Genomic DNA, 23,319 nt, shown 5'->3' on the forward strand with positions numbered 1-23,319 from the left:
ACTGTAAACATAAAAAATAGAAATGAACAATGTATAATATGAGTAGCGTTTACAACATGGGACATTTTAGAGAGGGTATATTATACATTTGCACAGTATTTTAGAGCTATTTTGTTATCACAGGTCTGGGACTGGACACTATTTATAAAGGTACACAGTCTATCTGATGCTTCTAAGGTTTGAGTCTTATGCAACTTATAAACAGAAGCTGATCACATTTATTGGAATGAAGACATATAAATCGATGGCAGATCCCCGGCATGCTGAGATTAACAAGAGGTGTACAAGAAGGCGTGAGCCAGGCCCAGCCTGATTTAATCATTTACTTTTACAAGTTTTCCATTACAAATTAAGCCATTAAATTTCAGTAATTAAATAAAAGTAGAGGCGATAGGAAGGGCAAGAAAGAAAAATGCTGTGCGAGTACATGAAAACCCAAGACAACTTGTAGTAAGTCAGAAAAATATAAAAAAGTAGAATAAGTTCTCTTTGTATAAAAATGAAAAAGTGTGTGTGTGTGTGTGTGTGTATATATATATATATATATATATATATATAACAGATGTGTGTATGCATATACTATATACATATATAATATACACTGTATAAATATATGTATGTGTGTAAATATATATGTGTGTATGTATATATGTGTGTGTATGTTTGTATATGTGTGTGTATACATATACATGTGTATATATATATATATGATTTATATGCATGTGTGTGTGTATATATATATATGTATATATATGTACTGTGTATATATATGTATATATATATATATATATATATATATATATATATATATATATGTTTATGTATTATGTCAAGGGAGTCATGCTTGAATTATATCATCCTATTGAACCTGAGAGAGGCAACAATTTCATAAACACTTTACTTCACCTTTCTTGCCATGTATCTCTACAGTTTTGAACATTTTCATTCTTTAGGTGTTTTTTTTTACTACAAATTGTGGAGCTAAGACAAACATTCTAAAGGTAGATAAAATGAGCTGAATTTCTATAAAAATCATATAAATCAATAAAGGAAATATATAAGTAATGGATTGGATTATGATGTGTAAAATGGTCCTTTCTGCTGATCTGCACAGTCTGAAGCTGAACCTACAATTTGTGGTACCTGCTTACATTTGGGCTTGTTTTATTGTAACGACTTCATAATTATTCTTATTAATAATCGCAAAACGATATCGATGACTAATTTCTTTGTTATGGAAATCGTGTGCAGATCTGCGCATTGTAACCTGTGTGATCACTTCTTGGATAGATATTTCCCCCTCCACTACCTCTGTGAGCGCTATACACCTCGGTCCACGTCTCAGTACAGTGTATACTGTGAGCAGTGTGTACAGCTGGTAGGAGATAGAGCATCGATCACCTCCTCACCTCGCATGACCCCATAAGCCTTCTCCAGACATAACCAGGGAAATGTATAAATAGTAGTCAGAAGGCAGAGATTGCAGGTTTGGGTGGAGTGGGAGGAGGGTGCTGGGTGCACCAGGCACAGGTGGAAGGTTTTTTTTTTCCAGTTATTGTGCTGCCACACATGATACGTGGGTGACTGCTTAGTCTGGTGCGGTCCCCAGGAGTATAAGGCACTTTTGGGATGAAGCCAGAGCTTGTGAACATCTCCTAATAGAAACAGTAAGTTTACATGCACACATGGGCTCCTTGTGGGTGATCACCCAGCCTGTCCTCAGTAGCAGCGATGCCCTGGCATGGTGCCCCTTCTGCCCGGCTCCCGGAGCTGCAGAGAGCAGCCGCTGCCAGCCTCAGGGTTCAGGAAAAGTTTGCACAAGTAGAAGTTTGAGAAGTGGAATGCAGGCTGAGAGCATGGGGGCGGATCCCCGCTGAGCAGCGGCCTGACAGCCAGCCAATCACATGCCCGGGCCTCCTGCCAATCCTGGCAACCCGTCCAATCCCGGCTGTGCCATCGCTAAACTCTATGCCCCCACTGTGCGCCTCCAATGCTGCGCTTTCTGCCAATCGCTGGAGGACAGAGTAGGGAAAGGACCGGGCAGAGTTGGAGCCAGACAAAAGAAGTTAAAGAACGCTTAATCTGCCCATGTTTTTGAAGGATGGTAGAGGGGGAAAAATCACACCAGTGAGTGTGGATGGACGTGACTGTGTAGTGATGGAGCCCCCTTTGAGCAAGAGGAGTCAGACTCTGAGGTTAGCGGATTTGGCAGCGACTCAAGCCCATCCTCATCAGACTATGACAGGCTTCCCGGGGTTGGGGAGTCATCAAGCCCACTCCCACCCTGCCCACATGCACCCTGGGGAGTTGGGGAGTGACCCTGGAGTTGCCCTGACTCCATTCGGACCTGAGCACATGGCCCAGGCTGGTGCTCTGAAACTGAGCCCCTCGCAGCACATGCCAGTCCATCCTGAAGCCCAGACAGCAGCTGCCTTCGGGGCTCCGGCTACCGTCACCTACCCCGTGGCTCACTCCCACTCTGGCTACACTAGCAGCAGGGACTTCATCCTGAGGAGGGAGCTGTCCACCTCTGCCATGTTGGGCGAGCAGCACCCGGCCACCAGCGCCCCCCATCACCACCACCCCCACAGCATGTTCATTTCCTCCACAGGTACTTATGGACACTCTGAAGGGGCCAGCCACCCTCTTTTCCCAGGCATTCACGAGCAGACCACTCCAGGCGTCCACCACCCTCTGAATGGCCAGATGCGCCTTGGCTTGGCCGGAGAACTTTACGGGCGAGCAGAAGCCTTCAGACCCGAGCACTATGCCGCCTCCTCCATCCACAGCTACACCTCTATGAACTTAAATGTCAACCTCGCCGCGGCTGCCGCCCACCCCGCCGCTGCAGGGGCGTTCTTGAGGTACATGAGGCAGCCCATCAAACAGGAACTCATCTGCAAGTGGATCGATCAGGACCAAACCTGCAAGAAAACCTGCTCCAAAACTTTCAGTACCATGCACGAGCTGGTTAACCATGTCACAGTGGAGCATGTCGGGGGCCCCGAGCAGAGCAGCCACGTCTGTTACTGGGAGGAATGTCCCAGGGAGGGGAAGCCATTCAAAGCCAAGTATAAGCTGGTCAACCACATCAGGGTGCACACAGGGGAGAAGCCCTTTCCTTGCCCCTTCCCTGGATGTGGCAAGGTCTTTGCCCGCTCTGAGAACCTAAAGATCCACAAAAGAACTCATACAGGTGGGTGTCTTCACTTCCTTCCTTTCTGCACACGTCCATAGCCATGTGACTGTTCATGAATAAGTTATTTAGCGTCAGTCTCCGCTCACAATCAATAGTTGCAAGAAATCTCTGAGGACTCCACGTACTCCTCATCAATATGTCCACTGTGTTATCATTCCCAGGCTCCTAGTGGAGGAGATCTCGCGTGGACGATCAGAGGTGGTGGGGGGGGGAGGGGGAACAAAAGCACTAGAGGGCAACTGCTCCCAGAATACATGTGCTGGCCACAGACAAACAAAGGCACTAGCCCACACTGAAGGTTAACCAAACACTGAGGGTTCATGACAGATGGGCACCAACCACGTGCTTCTATAAGCTTTACTACCCGTGCACGAGGGGTTTAACCCTCGTGGCTGCAGCATCTCCTGGCAAGCGTTACAGGTTGGTGTGAACACAATAGTCAATGTACACATTGCAAATCAATACATGGGGGGGATTTACAGGCGCCTTACATATGAATGAAAGCACAAAATCACTGCAGCCGAGTCATGGGAAGCGGTGGCTGCACCTCAAACTCCAGCTCATTGGCAACTCCAGGGAGTGTGCACTCACAGGCCGGACGGGCTTAAATTGTTCATTCATGAACTGGGGATTGTAATTTTCCACTTATAATAATCTATTTATACCTAATGCATGGATAAATAATTATCACAAGAACAACAATATTGCTAATTATTCTTCACATAATATTATTATATTATAATCATCATCACTATTACAGATTATAATAATAACTTTGCATTATTCTTATTATTAGAATCATTATTATTATAAATGATTATTAATTCGTATGAGGAGGCCCTTTCCCAAAGTAAACTTTAATCACACTGCATCTTAGACCCCTTCTTCTTACATTCAGTGCAGATGTGTAAGTATGTATAGAGCCAACCCATTTTGATGACACAGCAGTCTTGACATCCTTTGACAAGAAGGATGCAGGAAATCCAAACACTGAGGCCTTGCCAAAATACAAAATGGTGGTGGTAGTAGTAGTTCTAGTTCTCAATCACCCTCCCCCATCACCCACACACAGTCCTAATAATAATACATCAGAAACTGTAATATATTCTTGTATTGCTTTGTAAGAGTATAATTGGGACAGCACAGTAAATGAAGAGGAGCTGACTTTAGAAATTAACATGCATTTCCTTATTACTGTGCTTTGTGCCAAGCAATGAAGAAGAAAACGTTGTCTTTATAGTTTTGAAGCTACTTATGTTGGGTAGCATCACCAAGGGCAGCAGTACTATATTGTATAACTGAAATAAATAGGTTAGTACAGCAGGAGCATGGTGGTTTATAGAATCGGGGATATGTGTCTCATTTAGGTCGATTATACAGGAAAGGAAGGAGAATCTCTCAAAAAAAAATGTGGTGTTAAAGGTCATTCCTGTGCTCTGCAGTTACAACTTCAGATGCCTGGTTGAGATAGGTAGAGAATACAAGGTTAAAGATTATAAGATAGTTGTGAAACAGCTGCTTATGTTTGAGATAAAAAGTAGATGTTTCTTCAATATTTCTAAAGAGACAAAATGTAGGATACAGCCACTGCACATGCTATTAAAAATAAAAAGCAATCAAGAATACTGATTAATAGTATACACCATAGTGACTTATACAACCCTCTCTATAACTTCTTAGTTTCCTTGTACTAGGCTGAGGGGCTGAGAATTGGAGCATGTCCCAGCCTTACAATTAATAGTACACCATGACAAATGAGATGGAACAAGAGTTGTGCAGGCAACAAGTGATTTACTATTATTATATCCTAACTGTTTTGGATTTCTTAGATTTGGAGGGCCAGATATGATTTTTTTCTGGGACACGCAGTGTTAATATATTACTGTTATCTATAAAAAAAAAAATAAAAAAAATTGGATAATTTAAAAAGAAGCTTGTGATAGTGGTGCAATAAAAAGTAAAGGGGCGCATGTGCATTCTGCAGCTTGTGTGATGCAAGCAATGGTCTGGCATTTCTGCACTAAAATGCAGGGGAGTCATGTGTTCCTTATTACCAGGTGCTATGGAGAGATGTATGTTTTGGTATTTAGCAATAACAGTTTTAAATTCACCTGAGCAGTTATAATAATTGGCGTATAAGAAACCTTAGTAAGATCAGTCCAGAGACTGTTTAACTATTAGTTATAATCCCACAGATCTAGAGCTGGATGGGTACATATATAGATATATAGGTGAACAATGAGTAGATTAGCAGCTCAGTTTTGATGATCTGTCACTGATGATGATCTATTTATCTTTTCTCTGGAGCCATTAGGCTTGACAAGAACTTTAGGGAGATAATTGGTGTATTCTTGCCAGGTTTCATGGTTTGGAGAGGCAGAGGAAATTGTCAGAGCTGTATATGCGTGAGTGGGATCACGGAGTATATATTAGTGGTAAAGATGATGACATGTTAATGGCAGACATGACAATCTGCCAGCCGCAGAAATGATGAGGTGTTACTGGCAAAACGGGGATAGTTCAGTGCTGAGGCTGCGGGATAAAATACTGCAGCATATACATCCAAGCTGCCATGTACAGTATGGGCTGCACGCATGTAGACTGTCATCATTAGCATTAATTATGACCATGAACGACAAGATTTTCTAATAAAGTGCTCCTCCGTCATTGATATCAGGGTTTAGGTCTAGGACTGGTGCAGCAATTGGTACAGTATGAGAAGCCATCACAGGGTGGCTGGTGGGGGTGTGCAGAAGATGGCACAGTGGGGGATGTGCCAGTGATTGACATGAGAGTGGTGTGGTATAGTAATGGGAGAAGGCAGAAAGGACAGCTAACATAATAGGGTAGTAGGGTAGGGTTTTAGCCATATCACTAGGGGGTCTAGTGGAAAACGTGATAAGTGACGTGTAAGGGGGCAGCCTCTGCTCACAGTAACATGACATGGCGGTATATCGTCAGGCAGGCCAGGCAGCTGTATAGGTATGCTTATCTGCAAGGGGCCACAATGCAGCACTGGGGATAGGGATCTGTGCGGGATTTTCCGCCTTTGGCGCCAGTCATCTGTCAAACAGTTATGACTTAAACACAGATCTAATAAAATAATCCATCCCATGTGCTTGTCCTATTCGACAGGACAAATTACACTGCTTCATGTGTACACATAAGTGACAATCAACTAAATGTGGCATATATATAAACTCTGAATGTATGTGTGTGTACATATAATATAAACTCTGCTGAATACATATATATATATAATTTCAGAGTTTACTATATTTTATTATATATTCAGAGTCTATTATGTGTGTGTGTGTGTGTGTGTATATGTATACATATATATATATATATATATATATATATATATATATATATATTACACACACAATAGTCTCTGAATATATAATAAACGAATAAACTCGGAATGTATAATGAACATATATATAATAAACTCTGAATATATTGTAAAATCTGAAATAAAAAACTAAAAAAAATATATATATATATATATATATATATATATATATATATATATATATATATATATATATATATATATATATATATATATATATATATATATATATATATATATTTTTTTTTTTTTATTTTAGTGTGTGTGTGGCATGGTGTTGAGATACCAGAGCGATTACATGCCACTCTATTAGGCCTGCCATTTGGAATGAGCTCATCTGTAATGCAGTGTTGGATGGCACCACTTCCTATAGCTACTGAATGGTAGGAGGTGGCAGAGGTTCGGGTGCTGCCAGAGACACTCACCCCGGAGGCTGCACTTTACTGCTTGGCAATGCGGAATCACATAGATTTGCAGTAGAGTTCTGGCCTGGGGTGGGCAGATCGTGCCCATCTGCAGATCTCCTGTGCCCTTTAGCATAGATGGCACATATTGATACATTACATACTTGATGTAGGCTTTCTGTGACACCCGTGTAGACACACATCTGCTTAACACACATTTTCACTCTTATTGTTTTACTTTCTATAGGGGAGAAACCATTTAAGTGCGAATTTGATGGCTGTGACAGGAAGTTTGCCAACAGCAGTGACAGGAAGAAGCACTCTCATGTGCACACCAGCGACAAGCCCTACTACTGTAAGGTCCGAGGCTGCGACAAGTCGTACACGCATCCCAGCTCCCTGAGGAAGCACATGAAGATCCACTGCAAGTCGCCCCCTGGGTCGCCCTCTGCACTGGGCTACTCTGCTGTAGCTGCCACCATGGACGAGTCCCTGTCCCCTACTCAGGACCAGGTCCGGGGGCGCAGTGCCAACCTCTCCCCTCAGGTCACTAACCTCAATGAGTGGTATGTGTGCCAAGCCAGTGGGGCCCCTAATAACCTGCACACCCCCTCCAGCAATGCCGAGTCCACGGATTCTGAGGAGGAGGACACTTACAGGACCTCTGAGAGGACTATTCGGTAGGTCATCCCTGCCTGCTCCCATATGACAGATGGATCACTGCTTCGCCCCCATTATTTATTTTTTAGCAGACCATACGGTCCTCTACACTTGAAAACGTTACAATGTTTTGTGGATTGAACCACAAAGTGGCATCCTCAGCCAGCCGGATGTGCTTCTGGGATACATGCCCGGCGATGCCAGCAAGGATAAACAGTCTGTGCTCACTGCCAATGCAATGCATGTCCCAGCAGGCTGGAGTCCTGTACTGCCTCATGTGCCTCTCATCGGAAACCACACTGGAGGCTTCTCCACTGTCACTGCACTGGAAACCAGCACTGGCTGAACTGGGAGAAGATTGTGCACAGTTTACAACACTGAGCAGCAATGGACTCAATGCCTCCCCATACAGGGCCATTCCTCATCTACAGTGACACATTCTTCTCCTTTTACCTGTGAGAACCTGTTTTATATACTGACTTGAAAGAGATATTTTTTCCCCCTTTTTTTTGCTAAGTTATTTATTATTGTAAAAAGGTACCGCTCCACTGGCAGCTTCTGTGTTGACATGATGAATAAGTGAATCTGAGCTGGTGTACATTTAATGTAGCAATCAACATCAGATTTAAAACCCCTTAAATCCAATATTGTGTTACCATGCCCTCCAAACAGTAATGGGAAGAAAATCACACACCGGGAAAACGATATATCACCTTATTTTTTCATAAGGCTGGTAAACCTCGTTTAGACTATAATTACAAGCTATAATGAAAGTGAGTGGAACTAATTACTTGGAAAAATGGTATTAAATGATGCATTAAATGATAGAATCATAACAGAAACAAGAAAGCACATACACACAAACTATAACCGCTGATTTTATAATATATATACTCTGATTTTATATATATATATATATATATATATATATATATATATATATATTCTCAGCTTATTTATATACATATACACACAGACAATAAACTGATCATATATGTATATATTTATAACATCTCTGATTAAACTCAAACTTTGATTATACAGTGTATACATAAAAACATAAAATGTGTGTGTGTGTGTATATATATATATAATTTCACACTATAAACCTTGATTAGGTAGAATGTGTGTGTGTGTGTATGTATGTATGTATGTATATGTGTGTATGTATGTATATATATATATATATATATATATATACACACACACATTCTACCTAATCAAGGTTTATAGTGTGAAATTGTAAATTATATATATATATACACACACATACAGAAATATATAATAATCTCAGAGTAAAAATATATATATATATATATTTTTACTCTGAGATTATTATATATTTCTGTATGTGTGTGTGTGTATATATATATATATATATATATATATATATATATATATATATATATATAATTTACAATTTCACACTATAAACCTTGATTAGGTAGAATGTGTGTGTGTGTGTGTGTGTGTGTGTGTGTGTGTGTGTGTGTGTATGTGTATATATATATATATATATATATATATATATATATATATATATATATATATATATATATATATATATATATATATATATATATATATATATATAATATATGTGTGTGTGTATACATACATACACCACTTGCAGTGATGCAGTAATTTTTGCAGTAGAGGTATTGGACATTTGATGGTACTGGATAAGACTCAGATCGGAAATCCTACTATGTAGAATAAAATCTATTATTTATTAGCTATCAGAGAAGGTGAGCAGTCTGCCATTGGGCAGATCCGTGTCAGCCACCACGCCAGAATACTGCCCCTGCTCTTGCTATATACTCAATAATCATGACGCTCCAGACTTTCTCAGGTGAAATATCACATGTAAAATAATGAAGCAGCACAATCCCGATCATTAGGTGCATCCCCAGCACTGAAAGTTCGCAGTGAGCTCCTGCATCTGAAGCCTCGATGGTACTAAAGACTACTAATAGCCCCTCAGAGACCAGTAGACTGCCCTTTTCCGGGGTGTATAGAAGCCTGTTGTGTGTGCCGTGATTGCTTGTGCCAGTCTCGTCGTTGTTGATAAAGTGGATGTGAATACTGTGATTTTGTAATAGTTTAATTAATTTATTTTCAGTCAGGACTTTGTTATTCTGGAAGGGCGCTCATACACCAAAGACTTCTATAACTTGATGACTTCATGGTGAAATATTGGTGTTTGATCGTGTATCATTTTATAAAATAAGCAGTGAAGGTGAGAAGAGAATCTATGACACATAGATAAATATATCTATCTATCTATCTATATTTTGCATTTTACTTGAATCGGTGTGATGTGACAGCTAGTCCTGCATGTGTCCTGTGCATTGTGATACTGATCTCAGTGCTTGCTAGAGTTCTGTGCTAGTGCAGTGCTGCTGTCACCTGTCTGTGTGACGTTCAGTGGCATCTCCTCAGAAAGACAGCAGCTATACTCACTTCTTCACCGTCTTCATTTCCATTTTTAATACCATTTCAATAAACAAAGTCAAACAATAAATAGTCTGAGTTGTATTATTGGAAAATGAGAACATGTACTTATTTATACACATGCATACGTATGTTAGTGTGTGTAGATGTACGTGTATATATTTTATGTACATACACATATATATGTGTATGTATATATTTATTATATAATTTTTTTCATGTGTGCTAACATGCAAGTACAGCAGCAGCAAACTGACTCCGCTTTTTTTCAGGCCATGGAGAGTCCTAGTTCTGCAAGTGTCTAGACCTTACATGTAATCTACACTAAGATTTCCAGCTCCACCTCAGCCTTGCTTTAGATTTGCTCAGCTAATAAGCCGCAGTGTTATTTATGGCAGCACTTAGTGAGTTCTCCGAATGTCAATAGCAGCTTGATGAGAAGGTTAGTATGTGCCTCTGTCAGTTGTACTGGAGGTGCTAAAGGTGAACGACATGGGTTTTCTGGCAGATTGGTTGCAGCCAAACAGAAGAGACCAAAGAGGACTTGTAAATGGAGCCTGTAATCAATAGAGAAACTTATAGCTCTCTAATGAAGTTTCCTGTGAAAGGGAGGGCAGCACAAAGCCACTCAGACATGAATCATCCATGGGAAATATAAAGGATAAAAGATAAGTGACAATGACTGCAGCTTGTATAGAGGAGAGAAAACAAGTTTCCCTTTTCTGCTTGTGGCCCCTGTTGTTGTGTCCAGCCTATAGAGCCCCCAGTGACCACTGCATATCAGGCCCCACTTCAAAGTCATTGAGTCCAGAGCGGAAGGCTTGGCGCTTGGACAATCTTCATGGTGTGTTAGGATTTCTATGGCAATTGGCAAGCAAGACGTTCCCATCTGACTACCTCCCAATGCAAGCCACTTACTGACACTAAGCTGCCCATTATCAAAGACTTCATCTCCACAGACTTTATTTCTATATGGTAAAGGAGGCTGGCTGTTATTACACATTATAGACTGTGCAGAAGGATGAGGAATAGCTTCTTGATCTAGATATAAAGGACACTCCCAAGCTATACTCTATCAGAAGCATTAATATTGTGGAGGCAAAATAAAAAAAGAATATTCGAAATTCTTGTCTGAATATTGCCTTATAAATTCTCCCCTTACACAATGCAGACACACACGGCTACACAAGTGTGAAATCGGCCAGGAAAAGGTTCACAGAGCGGTCTGCATGCGGTTATGGTCCAGCAGGATGAAGTTCACATTGCTATGGCAATGAGCTGTATTCACGATTCGAGACACTCTATTAAGATACAGTCGCTTTGACCTTTGCTTTCATGGCGCATTAGTGCAGTCAATTTTCCCTCCTCATATTTGGGCTCTTGCTCCATGCTGTCTGGATCAGGACGATCTCCTTAGCCGGCTGCACCCATCCGCTGCGCTGCTTGCAGAACGATCGTCCTTTGTCTATTTAATACAAGTGCTGGTGAATGGTGAAAAATAAACACCATGAGAAATAAGCAAACAGATGAATCCTGCGAGTGCACAGCCGCACTTCATAAAGTGCGAGGAGGCAGGCAGCGCTGAATGGGGAGGCTTCTCAAGTGGAACTTATTGCTGCAAGAATACTTTCTGGTTGCCCTAACGACACCGCTGAATTGAAATCTCTCTCCTTTGTCAGCGATTTGTTCTCCTTTGCTGGGATGGCTGCAGAACTGAGCGACACCACTGCCTTAAATCAGTCACTTCCCAGCTCAGACTTGCAGACGCCTCTGTCTTCAGGACAATAAGAAGTCAGGGAGAACACATCCAGCTTTCCTCAGTCCTGGGCTTGATGTGTCCCAAACTAAGAAGCCATATCCTTCAGCGACTAACCCAATTCCTCACCTTTCAGAATTGCTCCACAATGTTCAGGCTTGTCAGACATCTAAAGTAAATTCCGCTTCTTTTTTTGTAAATCTGGTTTCAGATTATAGAGCAGAATTACTATTGCTGCTAAATATTTACACAATATAAATGTAAAAAAGGCAGTGAGAAAATGCTCCAAATCTATCACCGTGGCTTAGGGGGGATTTATCATATATTTTGTTCCAAAATTTTGGTATATGTTGTGTTATTTTTAGTTTTTAGACACATTTCCTAAATAATGACTACACCGTTATTAATATATAATTCATTTATTAGTTGACATAATCATAATTACAAAAAATTGAAAAGAGGGAAAAAGTTACTAAAAAAGTTCTGAACAAAATCATAATCATAATTACAAACATTTAAAAAGGGGAAAAGTTACTAAAAAAGTGGTGAACTACATCAACTACATTGATACAGTTCACCACTTTTTTTTTTAGTAACTTTTCCCTTTTTAAATATTTGTAATTATGATTATGTCAATAAATGAATTATATATTATTAATGGCCAAGTCTGTCATTTTTATCTGAAGCTCATGAAAAGAGGCTGATCTCTGACAATTTTTATTGTTTTAGCCATATTTTTGACATTAGACTTAAAAAAAACTCCAGCAGGGGAGATGGTGTAAAAAGTGGAAAACCAGTTCTAGACAGAAGTCTTACTTCTAAAATTTGCAACAAACAATAACGTAGCAAGAAGCAAGAATGTCGTAAAAAAAAATCCTCCAATGGTAAATTCATCCGTTTGCTCCTTCTTTGACTTGCTTTTGGTTTTTTCACCTGTTTTTTTTTTTTTTATTTGCTCATTATTCTTTTTAATTTGTGCCTTTTTTAAAGTCTATTTTATGTGTTCACCTGTTTATTTATTTTTTTTTTTTAACGTTTTTATGTTCATCATTGTGGAGAGGCTTTGAGATTTGCAGATAATTTCAGCTGTTTCATAAATTGCAATTTTTTAAAAAGTCCCCAAATTTTTGTGCACGTGCACTCTAGTCCCACCTGGAGTGATTTTATGTGTCTGTAATTTTTGTGCAAATACTGTCACATTTTAGAGTAACAGACAATGTTTTATTTAAAAGCCTCAAAAAAGGTAATAGACAGAATTAAGTATATTTTTTATTTTGTCAAAAAGTCATAGACCATGAGCACCATTTTGAAGAATTTGGAACAAAAATCATCGAGTACCACAAGACATGGAATGAAAACTGCCTTAAAAAAGAGCAAATTATGAATAGGACCCTGTTTTTTTTGTTTGGTATTTTTCCAAGATCTTTTTTTGTGACAAAAATGCTGCAGTCAAATGTTCAGGACTTTTGAGTCTAATACAGAAGTGGATTCAAGATGAATGGGAAATATAAATAAAAGCACAGCAGAATACACTATGCAGCCGCACTCTGCAAAATTATATACATGCATCCCACTATTGCTACACAAATAAAAATGTAAGGTTCTTTTACATAAGATCAAATTATGTAAGCCCATCTCATCTAACAGTGACAAGGCGACCTCTTTTTAAAAGAGGTAATAAAAAGAGTCAGAAGAGGACTTATAGTATTTTTTACACTCTGGTCCACAACAAATTGCTACAAAAACTGTGATAGACTTTCCCCCTCCCAAAACTGCTGTGTGAAATCACCTTAAGGGTCCGTGCCCACGATGCATTTTTCAAGCGTTTTTGCAGCTTAAATGCTTGTAAAACGCTTGGTAATCCTTCTCCCATGGTCCCCAATGTAAATCCGCAATTTCAATGCCCATGCTGCGGATTTTTCCACAGCGTTTTTGATGTGCGGAAAATTCAGCAGCATGTCCATTATTTGTGCGCTTACGCATGCGGAATTGCCATCTCAATGTGTTAGAAAACGCAAGGCAATTCCGCATGTGCAAAACGCGCGAAAAACGCGTGTCAAATTCCGCACGCGTTTTTCCGGGCAAGGACATGCAGAAATGAAGCGGAAATTTTCCGCCTCATTTCTGCATCGTGGGCATATAGCCTATTGTCTTTTTTCCCAATGCATTTTGATATAGGCTATTCTATAAGTAAAAAGATGCAGTTGTGAAGAAACGATGCCTCAAAAAAGGATAAACATTTCTCAAAAAAACTCCACATTAAATTCATGTCTCTTTTTTTTTTAGAAGTTAAAAAGGTATAAGATAAAAAAATGTGAAAAAGTAATTTTTTTTAAATTCAGACTCAATGTAATTTATCTGTGTTTTCTTAAGACGAATGTGTTTAATCGCCTATTTCTTTGCGGCAAAAAAATGCAAGCCACTTTAACACAATATTTATTTATTTTTTTTAAAAGGGGAAAAATGTAATGCGCACAAATGGAAAGATTTAATGACTAAAATGTTACAGAATTTTGTCAAAAACTGAGCAAGAATTCTGGCCAAGATGCCATGTTTATAAAGGGTGTTCCATCAGTATTTCTAAGCCAAAACCAGAAGTGGAACAATCAGAGGAAAAGTATAATAGAAACTCGTGACCACTTCTGTATTCTTCACCCACTTCTAGTTTTGGCTTGCAAATACTGATGTAAAATACTGACCAAATACTGAACATATGAACATGGACTAAGAAAGAGAGTGTAGATTTAAGTGTTTGTAAAATTAATCAAATACGTTTTCAGCTTTAAAAGTGGTCTAATGTTCTACTTCCATATAGTTTTTTGGAGTGGGACTGCTTCAAAATCCTTCTGAAAAATTGTTTTAAAACAGCTGAGAAATCTGTTATGCTATTTATATGACAAGTTTTTTTTTTTGTATTAAGAGATTTTGAAAAATGGCGGTTGGAAAAATAAAGTACATGTCATGGATTTTTGGATTCTGATGTAATCCACCACTAAGGTAACCAAAAGGTATCAGGAAATAAACTCTTCCAAAATTCTTCAAAACCACTTCAGAAGAAACACTTAATGAAAAGAAAAACTGCGCTAAAAACTTCCTCAGAAAGGAGTATTTCCTAGAATGGTTTCCACTTGAAAAACCCGTCATTTTTGAACACCTCAAAAAACACTGTTTGAACATAGCCTAATGTCATGTTCACATGTTGATTATTTGCTGCAGGAGGTTCTGAAATTGTCCCATTTATTTTAAGAAATCTCTTACAAATGAATTGAACTGATTTTCAATTTCTTCAACAAAATCTTTGGAAGTCACCCTCAGGCTAAGTTCACATCCAGAAAAAAACGGATGATTTTTCATCTGCATTGTCATCCATATGGCATCAGTTTTTATACGACAGCAGTCTTTTAAATTTACAAGAACAAATATAGTTTCCTAAGTTAAAGAATTGCAGTGTATGAGCCACAATTGGATGCAATACGGTTGATCTGTATGGGATCCAATTTTTTGCTAGGCGAGTCTCATGCAAAATACAGAGAAGACTTGGGAATGCAGTGATTTTTTTTCCACAAGGACATTCAATCTTTAAAAAAAGCAGTAATCTGAACTACCCTACTGAATAACATTGGTCAGAGTGTTGTCAGTTTTTCATGGACAACACTCAGACTGAAAATATGGTTGTGTGAATGCAGTCCTAAAGTAAACCAACTAATAGGTGAATTAAATTTAGACTGGACAGTGTAAAGAATACACCAGATTCATTATCCACAATGTAACACTGAAATAAATTAGCGCATTTTAACATCTTCCCAACATAGGACATACTTCTTCCTACGTTGGGTGCTGGTGAATAGATCGGGGTCCGGAGCTGAGCATGTCATTTGTATTGTATAGCACAAGCAATAAATAAAATCAAGGTTCAAGTCCCCTAGAGAAGGGGGAAAATTAGTGATAATTGCAAATTACGAAAATGCTAATAAATACATAGTTGGAATCAGTGATCCATTAAAGGGCAATTTATAAAATTATTAAATGAATTAATCAGTTTGAAAAACGTCATAAAGTAAAAAAATGGAAACGCCTGAATTGGCCTTTTTTAGTCATCTCGTTTAAAAAAAAATTAAATAAAAAATAATCAGAATGGTACCAATAAGAACTATAGCTCACTATGTAAAAGGCCAGCCTTTACACATTCATTGACTGAAAATAAAGAAGTTACATGTCTCAGAAAATGGTGACACAAACCATTTTTTTTTTACAAAGTTCCCAAATTAATTTTACTATTGAAATATAAAAAATGGATGCAAATTTGTTATCACCGTAATCACACTGATATGAAAATTATAATAACAACCTAAAAATCACAGACAAATATTGCATATTTTCATCATTTTACTTGGATTTTTTTCCTGTTTTTCAGTACATTCTATAGTAAAATGAATGGTGTAAAACAAAACTACAAGCCATACTGCAAAACGCAAGCTCTCGAACGGTTAGGACAACTAAAAAATAAAAATTATGTCTCTTAGAATAAGGGGAGGGAAAAACGAAAGTGAAAAAATTTAAATTTGCCCCGTCATGAAGGTGTAAATACTACCTAGTCTAAGTTGCTGCCTAAGGCCACGTTGAATATTTGGTCAGTATTTTACATCAGTATTTATAAACCAAAACCAGGAGTGGAACAATCAGAGGAAATGTATAATAGAAACACGTCACCACTTCTGTATTCTTCACCCACTCCTGATTTTGGCGTACAAATACTAATGAAAAATACTGACCAAATACTGAACATGTTAATGTGGCCTAACTCTTACACAGGATTCTACATCTGCCCCAATGTGGAAAAAAAAGTATCATGCCAAGAGCTTGCTGCATTTTGAAATAAGGAAAATCCCCAAAATGCAGTAAAGTGGACAAAAAACCACAGGACCTGATCTATGAAGGGCTTAAATCTCACATCTCGCTCCAGTGGTGCACAACGCCAGCCTTAATGAACTGGGCCCACAGTTTGTCTTGGATTTCATATTTTCCCTATCTAGCTACAATATTTTTTGGGAATAAAAACTACACAAAAAAATACAACAAAAAATGTGGCTTGTTTTCCAAGAATGTTGTGTGTGAAGGCACCTTGTGAGAAGCCTAAATGAGCTAAAATATTTCTGATCAGCAGATGAGCTTTTCAAATGACAATTGCAATTAATCACTGTATATCACAAAGATTCCACAGTATAGATCACAAAAATATCACCACAAATTTCAGCTTGAATGACATTAGTGCTATTAAAGCCTCAGTTATGGGGTACATTTACACTAGTCAACAATCGGGAAAGAGTATTCCTACCAACGCTTCCCAATAATTGTTAACTGTAAACAGGCTGCAAATCACCTGATGAGCGAACAAACCGCTCATTTGTCGGGTGAATTGATCTTTAAACCTGCTTAAAAATGATCGTTCTGTGCAGTGCATTGTCTTGTGTAAACAGAACATGGGCTGCCGAGAACAATGCACACAGAACAATCATATCACCGATCTTCCTGTATGCTTGGAAAGTGCATTTGGCCTATCTAAACAGGCTATTAAGTGACTGCCAATCAGCTTACATGTAGTAAATCGGCGGTCGTTTAACGTACACACGTGGTCAAAATTGTTGGTGCCCTCGTTTAATGAAAGAAAAACCCACAATGGTCACAGAAATAACTTGAATCTGACAAAAGTAATAATAAATTAAAACTCTATGGAAATGAACAAATGGAAGTCATACATTGCTTTTCAGCTCTGCTTCCAAAGAATTAAAATAAAATTTAACTCATGAAATAGGCCTGGACAGAAATGATGGTTTTTCTTAACTTCATATTTTGTTGAACAACCTTTTGAGGCAATCACTGCAATCAAACGATTCATGTAACTGTCAATGAGACTTCTGCGCCTCTTGACAGGTATTTTGGCCCACTCCTCATGAGCAAACTGCTCCAGTTGTCTTGTGTTTGAAGGTTGCCTTTTCCAGACAGCATGTTTCAGCTCTTTCCAAAGATGCTCAATAGGATTTAGGTCAAGGCTCATAGAAGGCCACTTCAGAATAGTCCAATGTTTTCCTCTTAGCCATTCTTGGGTGTTTTTAGCTGTTTGTTTTGGGTCATTATCCTGTTGCAAGACCCATGACCTGCGACTGAGACCAAGTTTTCTGACACTGGGCAGCACATTTCTCTCTAGAATCCCTTGATAGTCTTGAGATTTCATTTGAGATTTCATTCTACCCTGCACAGATTTAAGACACCCTGTGCCAGATGCAGCCCCAGAACATAACAGAGCCTCCTCCATGTTTCACAGTAGGGACAGTGTTCTTTTCTTGATATGCTCCATTTTTCCGTCTGTGAACATAGAGCTGATGTGCCTTGCCCAAAACTTCCATTTTTGTCTCATCTGTCCATAGGACATTCTCCCAGAAGCTTTGTGGCTTGTCAACATGTAGTTTGGCAAATTCCAGTCTGGCTTTTTATAATTTTTTTTCAACAATGGTGTTCTCCTTGGTCGTCTCCCATGAAGTCCACTTTGGTTCAAACAACGACGGATGGTGCAATCTGACACTGATGTTCCTTGAGCTTGAAGTTCACCTTTAATCTCTTTAGAAGTTATCCTGGGCTCTTTTCCTACCATTCGTATTATCTGTCTCTTTGATTTGTCATCAATTTTCCTCCTGTGGCCACGTCCAGGGAGGTTGGCTAAAGTCCCATGGATCTTAAATTTCTGAATAATATGAGCAACTATAGTCACAGGAACATCAAGCTGCTTGGATATGGTCTTAAAACCTTTACCTTTAACATGCTTGTCTATAATTTTCTTTCTAATCTCCTGAGACAACTTTTTCTTTTGCTTCCTCTGGTCCATGTTGAGTGTGGTACACACCATGTCACCAAACAGCACAGTGAGGATCTGTAGCCCTATATACAGGACCACTGACTGATTACAAGATTGTAGACACCTGTGATGCTAATTAGTGGACACAACTAGATTTAACATGTCCCTTTTGTCACATTATTTTCAGGGGTACCATCATTTCTGTCCAGGCCTATTTCATGAGTTTAATTTTTTTAAAAATTCTGTGGAAGCAGGGTTGAAAAGTAATGACTGACTTTCATTTGTTCATTTTCATAGATTTTTAATTTATTATTACTATTGTCAGATTCAAGTTATTTCTGTGACCATTGTGGGTTTTTCTTTCATTAAACGAGGGGCACCAACAATTTTGACCATGTGTGTACCTATCGGCCAGTCTAAGCACACTCTTCCAGTACAAATTAGAGGCAGATTATAGTCAAAGTACTGGATATATTGGCAACAAAGCTTGGCAATCAGAGAAATACTGTATATTTATAGGGATCATCATTACAATCCACAAAATGAATCTAATATGAAATATGCTTCTACAGCAAAATAGCTCAATAACTAGTTTATTATAATGATGGCTGCACCATACATGACAAGCACTTTTTACCTATCATATCACACCCCCGCCATCTCCTTATAGATTGTAAGTTTATGAGCAAGGCCCTCACTCCTGTAACGGTTGAACTATGTGTTACTCAGTAATGTCTTTATTGTCTGTACGTACATGTCCTTGCTTAATTGTAAAATGGGGACATGTGGAATATGTTGGTGTTATAGAGATAAAATTATTATTATTTATTATTATCTATGTGCTGCCCATTTCTTTACAGTTTAATGGGCAAGAGATGTTTGGAAAAAAATTTTTTCTGCATATGAGAAAAACACCTGTCTCGCTGATTTAAAAAATGGACACATGGACCAAAAATGGCTGAATATTCAGAACACTCATGAAAAACGATCAGTTTTTCTTGTACGCAAAAATAAAGGACATCTGAAAAAGGCCTAGAATTGTAGTAATCTCTAGTGCGTGGGTGAATGTACTCAGTGATTAACAGACTTCCCTAAATGATCGTCTATAGAGGGACAACTGTCAGTTACTGAAAGACTTCAACGGCTGGACTTGTGCTCTATGACATGCTGCCTGCAGATCTGACTTTACTATAAATGCTGAAGTCTGAAGCCTACAGAAAGAAAGATGTGCACAAAGATCCAAAATGATGATATAAAATATAACTTTACTAAGTAGGTACAGAAGTAAAAAAACACAGTTAAAAAATGTGAGTCAACCAATGGATGGCACATTTACACCATTACATGAGGAAATGCAAAAACACTAGTATTACACCTCAATGTATGCGGGTTAGATATACATGCAATATTATAGAAATGAATGTCAACATGTGACAAGTAAAGATCCATATAAGAATAAATAGTGTCACAGTCAACATGCAACAGTAGACTGGTGGTGTGATGCCAGCACCCCAACGCGCGTTTTGGCAGCGTGCCTTCATCTGGGGGAACACAGCTGGCGCCCAAGCTGTATTGAGAGGGCTCAGCTCTTGAGCATGCTCCATACAAGCCATGCAGTGTGCATATCTGTCGTACATGTACATTGGATGTCGCCAATGGGTTAAGTTTTTATGATGTCATATTCTTGGAGCTATTGCGTTATGTTTGCATTGATAGTGTTATATCATTGTGTAGGTTAAATAAATATTATTGAGTCGCAGCAATACCAAATATGTTTATTTTTTTGTTTACTTTAATATTTTAAATACAGCCCCTAACAGGGCCAAATTATCTTATATGCTTGGAGGACCCAAAGGACATTGTCAGGCCTCTGTTTGCCTAAGCAACTCATTTCAACTCCTTTCTGTGCTTTTTTTCTGCAAAATACCGTAATGTACACCATAATGGAAGCCACGAGGTCCCCTTTATAGTCAGTGTTGTGTACACAGAGTGTGCACACAGTCCAAAAAGTGCTGTCTTTTTTTTTACAATTATTTTAGAAGGCACGGTGAAGTTAGATAAAATAACACCATGAAAACTAACATTACAAAAATTAAATTGACTAAAATCAAAACATATGGCAGAAGCGTTTTTACATGATACTGACACATCTTGACCCAAACTGACAGCATATTAAGGATTTGCAGTTATAATATGGGCACGAAAAAATATCCACACATTTTATGCTGCCTGTTATCAAGGACAAGGGTCTTTGTTTTACCCTGTTCCTGTTCTTCTGTCTACAGTCATACCAAACGTTTTGAGACGGATACAAATTTTGGTTTTCACAATGTTTGCTGCTTCTGTTTTAATAGTGAAAATTTGAGTTAACTTTAGCTTGTTTTACAGGCAAAGACTCTGTCTGCTTGTATAATGGCCCCTAAATCAACCATTTATCAGATTATCAAAAATTTCAAAGACAGAGGTTCAGCTACTGTGGAAAAGGCTTTATGGCCCACAAGAAAGTCCAGCATGTGCCAGGAATGTTTTCTAAACAGGATTCACCTATGGGATAAAGGCTATGTGCCCACGATGCAGAAATGCTGCATATTTTTTCCGCATCTCCCTGGCAGGAAAAATGCATGTGGTTTGTCAAGCGTTTTTGCATGCATTTCTGCATGCGGGTTACCAAGAGCTTTTCCAAGTGATTTTAGCATCACTTGGAAAAGTGCTTGACAACTTGGTCACACTATATAAATCCATGCAACTGACATGGATTTATATAGTGTGACCAAGTAATAGTTTAAAAAAAAAAGAATAAGAATGGTAAAAAATAAAAAATAAAGATTATACTTACCTTCTGATGGCCCCCGGTATTTTCTCCGCCCCCTCTGGTCTGTTGTATCGGTCGTGGTGGTGTGAAGGACCTGCGATGGCGTCATTGAGTCACGTGACAGGTCACGCAACCGCCGACGTCAGCGGTCGCGTGACCTGTCACATGACTAAATGACGTCATGGCAGGTCCTCACACCACCGCGACCCATACAACAGACCGGACGCATCGCTGAGGATACCAGGGGCCATCTTTATTTTTTATTTGAAATTCTTTTTTTAACAGGTTCTATTGTACCTGAGTCTGGAGGAGAGTCTTCTCTCCTCCAGACCTGGGTACCATCTGCACATAGAATCGCATAATATTCGTGTGTGCAAATGTGCTGACACGGATATTGAGTGCTTCAATGCAAGTCAATGGCGGCAATTACGCTGCGTGTCCGCAAAATTAATGGACATGCTGCGGATTTTTCCGCAATGATAATCCGCAGTGGAAATTTCCGCAGCATGTGCACAGCACATTATGATTATCATTGGGGAACATGGGGCACGTATTACCAAGCATTTTTAAAGCGTTTTCGCTGCGGAAATTCCACGGCAAAAATGCTTGAAAAACGCATAGTGGGCACGCAGCCAAATTCAACATAAGTGCAGAGCTTGCTCAGGAATGGCAGCAGCTAGGTGACTGAGCATCTGCACGCAAATTGAAGCAAAGGCTTTTAGAGACTGGCCTAGTGCCAAGAAGGGCAGCAAAGAAGCCACTTCTCTCCAAGTAAAACATCAAGGACAGACTGACATTCTGCAGGAAGTACAGGGAATGGACTGCAGAGAACTGGGGTAAAGTTATTTTCTTTGATTAAACCTCCTTCAGGCTGTTTGGGTTCTGGAAGAATGATTGTCTAGAGATGAAAAGGTGAGCCCTACCAGGTGAGCCCTGTGTCATGCCAACCGTAAAGCATCCTGACACCATTCATGTCTGGGATTGATTTTCTTTTAAGGGAGTGGGGTCACTCACAATTTTACCTAAGAACACAGCCATGAATAAAAGATGTTTTTTAAACATCCTTCAAGAGCAACATTTCCCAATGATCCAGCAGTGATTTGATGATGAGCAATGCTTTTCCTAGCATGATACAGCACCATGTCAAAAGGCAAAAGTGATAACTAAGTGGCTCAATGAACAAAACATTGACGTTTTAGGCTGTTGCCAGGAAACTCCCCAGATACCAATCCTTTTGAAAACCTGTGGTCAATCCACAAAAAAGAGGGTGGAAAAAACAAAACACAGAACGGCCACATGCACACTTTCAGTATTTGGTAAGTATTTTACATCAGTATTTGTAAGCCAAAACCAGGAGTGGGTGAAGAATACTGAAGTGGTGACGTGTTTCTATTATACTTTTCCTCCGATTGTTCCACTCCTGATTTTGACTTAAAGAGGTAAAAAAACCTCACTAAATACTCAACATGTGAATGTGGCCTTAAGATAAACTCCAAGCACTGATTAGGCAAGAATGGGCTGTTATCAGTCAGGTTTTGGCCGAAAAGCTGATACCCAGTATGTCAAGGTGAAGTGCAAAAGTCTTGAAAGATAAGGGTCAATAGTGTAAATATAGAGTCTTTGCAAAAATGTCATGTATTTGTCAATAAAATTGTAAAAACGTATGAAATTATGGTCAGGTCACATCTTTTAGCCACCTCACGTCTTTCGTAGCTGGAAATGGTAAAAAAAAGCTCAAAAACACTGAACGTATGAGCAGTATGGTTCACTGTAGGCACCATGCATTTTTCATGGCACTCCTCACTTTTGCAACGCCATACAGTTTTGAA

At 39.0% G+C, this 23,319-nt stretch overlaps 1 protein-coding gene across 1 annotated transcript; it reads left to right on the forward strand.

Annotated features, from left to right (window-relative positions):
- The first annotated feature begins 1,490 nt into the window (after positions 1-1,490).
- On the forward strand, positions 1,491-8,830 carry ZIC5 (Zic family member 5). Its single transcript, XM_073664214.1, has 2 exons — positions 1,491-3,196; positions 7,206-8,830. The coding sequence occupies exons 1-2, from the start codon at positions 2,089-2,091 to the stop codon at positions 7,640-7,642; spliced, it is 1,545 nt and encodes a 514-aa protein (XP_073520315.1). The 5' UTR covers positions 1,491-2,088; the 3' UTR covers positions 7,643-8,830.
- The last annotated feature ends 14,489 nt before the right edge of the window (positions 8,831-23,319 follow it).

Source organism: Phyllobates terribilis, unplaced genomic scaffold, assembly GCF_046119375.1.
Source record: "Phyllobates terribilis strain yellow unplaced genomic scaffold, ASM4611937v1 Scaffold_2__4_contigs__length_985480577, whole genome shotgun sequence".
NCBI classification, from domain to species: Eukaryota; Metazoa; Chordata; class Amphibia; order Anura; family Dendrobatidae; genus Phyllobates; species Phyllobates terribilis.